Raw genomic sequence first — 6,873 nt, 5'->3', positions numbered from 1 at the left:
AGGAAACTTCATAGTGGTATAATACAGGGATGCCTTTTTTTTTTTTTTTTTAGCCAATTGTATGTGTATCTTGTGTGAAATTGAAGCTATTGCAATTTCTGTAGCATGTCTTTGCTTCAAAACAGTTAATAGCTTCAACCATCACTCTGTCCTAGATCTGTCTGATCATGAGTCTGGTGGGTTGTTTTGGGGTTTTCATTGGTTTTTAGCGTTTGTTTTTGTTTGTTTCTCAGAGACCAGGTAAGAACTTTCAAAACTTCTGAATGCTTGGAAAGGGAAATACCACACCCTGCTGTGATCCTTCCTTACCTTCCCAGAAAGACAGAAAACAAAGCAGTAGCTACATCAGTAAATGTTTGTTACTTGTGGATTGAGCTAGAAGAGTTCTGGGGATGTTCATGCTGTAGCATGTTTTGCTTTGAAAGTTTTATATGGCTTTTTAACTCCTGAAATTGTTAAAAAGAAGCAAACACGTAAACACAAATTTCTGTTGAGATTTTCCGTTTAGACAGAGGCACAGGTTCTGGAGGGATGAAGGTTTTGTTCTCCCCTAACGCATCCCTTGACATACTGACAGCCAGTTGTCCTGGTGAAGTTCGGAGACAAAGCAGATGAGCTCCTGAGGAGGTCTTGACAGGTAGGTTGTCAGGAACGCGCCCGGCTGTCAGCCTGCAGGAGCAGTGCTGCTCTGTACCTGCAGCCTGCCTTCTGCTTAATAAAGGAAATCATTGCAGGCGATGCTATCAACCTGTAATCATCTGGCAAATATGCAAATTACTTAAATGAGTCTTATCTCTGAGAGAACAGCTGTACCTGTATTTCCTGCCTTCAAAACATAATAAATAAAAATCAGCTTGAGAACTAGAAAAAAAAAAGCATCTAAAGCAGAGTAGGCTGTTTGAGCAAAGGTGGAAGCCAGCGGTGTGTTGCTTTTTCCATGTACAGCACGCTTTGGGATCGGAAAGGTGGCTGCAGAAAGGAAGGCAGAAGGACCAAGACCTTCGTGTCACATTGTGAGGGGATTTGTGTTTCCCTGGCAGCATCAAGGGGCATTTAGCTGGCTGCCACCTTCAGTGCTCTGCTACGGGTGGGGATTTCTGAGCGGGACAATTACAGAAAGAGCTGCTCCTGAGCAGCTTTTTGGCAGTGACTGATGCTGGCAGAGGCTGGCAAGGGAACCCTGTGGATGGGACGTGGCACCTGCCCAGCTGTGTTGGCCTCCTGAGGGGTGGTGAGGAGAAAAACCACCCAGATTAGGTTGCTGTGGGATCCTGGGCTGTGAATGAATGGCTAAATAAAGCATTGTGCACATAAAACCTGCTCTGGCTGGGGTTAGTTGGCACCATCCCAGCAGATTTTTCCCCAGCTGTCCCATTTCAGCGTGCCAACTCTGGCAGGGCAGGTTTGTAATCCCCAAAGCCTTAAGCCAGGGAAAATTTAGAGCAGCGGGGCAGCACCTTGCACACGTGTGTATTTTCACCAGCACGGATGTGCGTGCTTCTCTGTGGTGCTCAGGGCTTATTCCTTTGGCCAAGAGGAAATCCCTGCCAAGGGATTTAAATATTTCCCTCTGAGGGGAAAAAACCCTTCGGAAAAATGCCGTGAGTACAGTGAAAGCAGTGTACATACACAGATTTCCTCTGTTCTGTGCTGGTTTGTGACTGCTGAGCTGTGCCACAGCTTGAAACTCGCCTGTTGCTCCTTTCAAGCCGAACTTCACTTTGAAACCAGTCCTGGAAGGCAGCAGGGCTGCTGCGAACACCGCTGTTCACGAACAGCACTGGAGCAGCACGAGCAGGGCTGCCGGAAGCGAAAAAGGCTGCTGAGGACCGGAGAGGCTGGCGTTGCCTTTCACGCAGAGTGCAGGGGGTGTAATCGCACAGCACAGCAGCGCGTCAGAGCCTGGTGGGCAGGCAGGCGGGCGGTGAGCTTCTGTGAGAGCACGGAGCCTGCCGGAGCAGCAGAAGTGGCGAGGAGCCGAGCAGGAGAGGAGCCCTGGTGCATGGCGAGCCTCCCCACCACGGCACGAGCTGCAAACAGGGCAGATCCCAGGCAGCAAGGAGCATCTCCTCGGGGATGTTGTCCCTTTTCATCTCTCTCTCCCTCCCCTACTTCGTTAACGCCTTCACGACCTCGGGGAAGTTGCCCTTCAACAGAAGCCTGGAGGAGTCTTTGGGTATCCCGACCGCCTCGGGTTCGTTTCCCTGGGATAACGAGACGCTGGTGGGCTGGCAGACCCTCGTGGGCAGGAGCCGGCACAGGGTGGACACACAGCACGTGGCGGCCAAAGCCCTGCTGGTCGCGGCGTACTCCGTCATCATCGTCATCTCCCTCTTCGGCAACGTCCTCGTCTGCCACGTCGGCGTCAAGAGCAGGCGCCTGCGGTCCGCCACCGGCTTGTTCATCGTCAACTTGGCCGTGGCCGACATCATGATCACACTTCTCAACACGCCTTTCACGCTGGTAAGGCAGGGGCAGAGGCTTCCCTCCTGTCCTTCTCTGGGGGAGGGATGCGGCAGCAGTGGGGACAGGAGGTGGCTGGAGTGATTGTCATCGCTTCGGTGGCCTCGGTAATCTGAAAATTACCCAAGGCGGAAAGAACCTGCTGGCTTTAAAGCATCTTTTGCATGGCAGAAGTCATTCTGTGCCAGAAGTGGCTCGGTGGATAAATACATGTGCATATATCTGATATATATCACAGAAATATAAGCGTGTGGGGGTGTGCATGACTCCTAACAGCATTCTGGTTCCAGGCTCGCTTCGTGAACAGCTCGTGGGTATTCGGGAAGGGGATGTGCCACGTCAGCCGGTTTGCCCAGTACTGCTCCCTCCATGTCTCTGCCTTGACCCTCACAGCCATCGCCGTGGACAGGCACCAGGTGAGAGCCCGCTGAGGCAGGTGGACAGAAAGGATGGGACCAGGCTCGGCTTTTACCCATTTCAGTGAAAATTATTTCAGGCTTTCACGCACAGCTTGCAGTCAGTGGGAGCTGGGTGAGGACAGCACGGTTTGCATGCTAGATTTCCGTGTCTAGTAATAGGCATAAGGCTGGAAGTTAATATGGAAAAATGATACAATTATTCCCTGGAATGGCATAAGCCTGAATATTGGTGTATTTCAAACAGGTTATCATGCACCCTCTGAAGCCTCGCATATCTACTGCGAAAGGTGTTATCTACATCTCCGTAATTTGGGTGATGGCGGCTTGTTTTTCCCTCCCACATGCCATCTACCAAAAACTCTTTACTTTTGAATACAGGTAAGGATATTCTTTGCTTTTCCTCTGAAGTCTCATTAAATGCAAAGTTCCCACTGGCATCTTCTACTAACAGCCCTGAGCTCATGTTGAAGTCACCAAGGTGCAGATCTAGTCTGTACTTTACATCAGTTTCCTTTTGCAGTGGCTAACATCCTCTTCTCATTTCTATATATATATTTAATCTTTATTCTGTCCCTCTAATCCTACAAAATAGGGTACAAAGGTAGAGAATATGGCCTGGCCATTCTATTTCTCCTCATTGGCATTTTACATGATGTACCAATCTGTTTGGGCAGACCAGGAATGGGGGAAAACTTGACAGGTTTTAATCAACTCCTGATCCTTGGGAAAGGGACAGCCTCAGCTGCTTGTTCCTAAAATACTGTTCTGAGCAGAGGTATTTGTAAAGTGCTTTAAGAAGTCCTTTATATGAGCAGAGTCTGTGTTTCTGTTCACCACAGGACAGAGCTTCAGTGCAGCTGGAAATCTTGTAATTAATAAAGTTCATTAAATTACCATAATGTCATAGATGCCCATGAGTAATTACCACCGCGCTGCTCACCGGCTGCACCATGGCTCAAATCCTCGGACAACAGAGCCCTGCTTAGCACTGACAAATGTGCATAAACGAAGGGTCTGCCCACAGGTTCTGCTGCATGAGCCCTCTCCCTCCCAGCTCCTTGCTTTTGGGGTACCTCTCCTGCTGTTCCTGGCTCTACACGCTCATCCCTTACCCTGTATTTGCCTCCTTGCAGTGAGGACGTTACCCGGTGCCTGTGTCTCCCGGATTTCCCTGAGCCAGCCGACCTCTTTTGGAAGTACCTCGACCTGACCACCTTCATTTTGCTCTACGTCCTGCCCCTGGTGATCATCTCGGCTGCCTACGTGACGGTGGCCAAGAAGCTCTGGCTGCGCAACGCCATCGGGGATGTCACCACCGAGCAGTACTTTGCCCTTCGCAGGAAGAACAAGAAGACCATCAAGATGCTGATGCTCGTGGTCGTCCTCTTTGCCGTCTGCTGGTTTCCCTTAAACTGCTACGTCGTCCTCCTCTCCAGCCAGACCATCCGCACCAACAACGCCCTCTACTTCGCCTTTCACTGGCTTGCGATGAGCAGCACCTGCTACAACCCCTTCATCTACTGCTGGCTCAACGACAGTTTCCGATCGGAGCTGAAGGCTTTGCTCCACATCTGCAGAAAACCTCCTGGCCCCGCAGAGCAGAGGCTTCCCTCCGCGCTCCCTGCCTACCGGCTGGCTTGGCCAGAAAACGGCACCTTCAGGAGGTTGCAGGCCTCTCACATCCTGCCCTCGGCCTCCAACATCCCGTCAGGAAAGACAGATATCTCTGCAGTGGAGCCGATAGTAGCCGTGAGCTAAACGGTGGCCCTGGGGTGTCGAGAAGGACCTCAATTTTGGCTGGAGCTAGGAAAGGGGGAAGATGTGGGGCCCTGCGTGGTGGCTGTGGCAGCTCCAAGCCTGGCTGTGTGAGAGGCAGCATGAAGGAGCTGCATCTTCGATGCAGGCTGATGGTAATAATACAGAGCCCTGGAAGGGGAGGAAGGAAATTCTTGCCAGGAAGGAGCTCTCTTTTTGTGTTGGTCACGTTGACTTTGGACCTGGCAGCAGAGGGATTCTCTGCATGTATGCTACTGTTATCTGCATGACTGAGTCTTTTTACTGCTGGGGTGGTGCGTGTATTTTGTATTTAAATGCTAAAGCAACAGCCTGGTCACATCGAGCCTCCCTCCCCCTTAGTCTCTTGGTAGCACTGCAGAAATGGCAGACGTAGACCCGCAGGCCTCTGGCTTAAATCCAGCGCACTTGGGTGGGAGACATCTCTTCCTACAGGGTTAAGGGTTGAGGTCTGCTCAGTATGAGTAAAAAAATATACACCTTAATAATCCATTTTTTTTGTGTTAATACCTTCCGAGAGGTGGAGGGCTAGACAGCTACTGAAAATTAAAGTGGTCTTTCGCATCATAGGCGCTTTTTCTAAGGTAGCGCTGGAGAAAAATCGCTGCTTATTCTTCGTGTGAGTGGATGGCAAACACCAACCTGGTAGCTCAGCATCTGTTGTCAGTGCTAAATCACACAGAATTTTACCTTCATAAAATAGTCATGAATATGCATAAAGCTTTTCTTCAACTAGAGAACTAAAACCTTAACAAAAACTATTGAAAGCCATGGATTTACCATCCACAGAGCATCGATGATTAATCGCTTAATCTGAGTTGGGATTAGGACCTCTTGATCAGAGCATCTCTGTGTTGTTCTCAAGTGGTAGCTAAAGGATCCCACAGTTTGACTTTTTAATTTGTCTTTGAATGTTGCTCTCTTGTCCTGTAAAGCACCTGGGGACTTCTCAGATCAGACATTTGGGACATTTTATCTTAGCTCAGATGTTAGCTCTTTGGAATCAGTTCATAAATAAACTGCTTTGATGATATCTGTGATAGCAAGTAATAAAAGAAGAACATTTCTTGGTGAGATATCCCCTGGTCAACGCACAATTTTAGTGCATTTAAAGATGAGTGAGATGTGTTCTTCGTGGGATGGCTGTTAAGAAATTGATGTGACTGCAGCTGTCTGGAGTATTTTGCAGAACTCAGTGTTCTTAACAGAAAAATATCTGGTTCTGAATGAGAAAAAAACATATAGGGGCATTCCAAAATGTACCTTGCATTACACAGGGAAGCAATAACTTTTCCTGTGCTGTGGAAATTAGCTTGAATGTCACACCAGGGTGCCACATTCCACATTCAACTTGCGGCAGCCAGCAGAGAAGTGAGGAAAGTCTTCTTTTTATAAATGGGAAGAAAAATAAAAAGAGAGAGAAAAAAACCTGTTTTTCCTAATGTCCTGTAATAAACTTATTCTGAAATCATTTTAAGTCTTGTGCAGGTTTTTTGCACCTGAGCACGTAAGGAGACTGCAGTGGCTGCCCCTCCTTGCAGCCAGCCTGCCCCGCACGCCTCGCACACCTTGTCCTCCTGCTTTTCCTTTCACAAGGCAGGATCAGTCTCTCATTTTTAATCCAGTGTTATTTTTCTACCCTTTATCAAAGCCCCGTGAGTCAGAGTACTTTGTGTCACTGATGGGAAGAATTGAAGTTTTCTCCTGCCTGCTTTGAGCCCTGAAGCCAAGTCCCATCCACTCCCCCAGTGCCTGCAAGGTGAGGTCCCAGCTGTGCAGGGCCCATCGGCCACATGCTCCGGTCCAGACACAGCAGCTCCCCTCTGTTTCCCAGCACACAAACCTTTTGGATTGCCGGCTGCCTGAAAACCTGATATTATGCACTTGAAAGACAGAAGCGATGAGATATTTTCAAAACTGGTGTGACCTCAGCCGTGTTCTGCAAGTCTGCCCCCTTCCCTGATCACAGTGCTTCAGCTGCGAGAGACGGCGTCCACACAAAGGTCTTTTCATTAAATAATGAATTATGAAACTCTACAGAATCAAGGACGACCTTTTGCAAAGCACGCACACCTCTGACTTGGAGCACCGTGTTTTATACACAGCTAACTTGTGAAACTCTCTCTGGCTGCTTCTGATTGTTTTAGCTGCCCGGTTTATCTCTATTGACCCTGTGCATTACAGAGGACCAGTGGGA

The 6,873-nt window shown here is 49.0% G+C and overlaps 1 protein-coding gene across 1 annotated transcript; it reads left to right on the top strand.

The window, feature by feature from the left end:
• Positions 1 to 2,076: 2,076 nt before the first annotated feature.
• On the top strand, positions 2,077 to 4,640 carry GPR83 (G protein-coupled receptor 83; the record flags this gene model as incomplete). Its single annotated transcript, XM_084297017.1, has 4 exons — positions 2,077 to 2,463; positions 2,754 to 2,879; positions 3,127 to 3,260; positions 4,016 to 4,640. 4 exons carry the CDS (start codon positions 2,077 to 2,079, stop codon positions 4,638 to 4,640), a joined length of 1,272 nt encoding a protein of 423 aa, XP_084153143.1.
• Positions 4,641 to 6,873: the final 2,233 nt, after the last annotated feature.

This window comes from Netta rufina, assembly GCF_964035555.1.
Source record: "Netta rufina genome assembly, chromosome: 1".
Lineage (NCBI taxonomy): Eukaryota > Metazoa > Chordata > Aves > Anseriformes > Anatidae > Netta > Netta rufina.
Note: the sequence above shows the minus strand (reverse complement) of the source record. Positions and strands in the feature narration are given on the sequence as shown.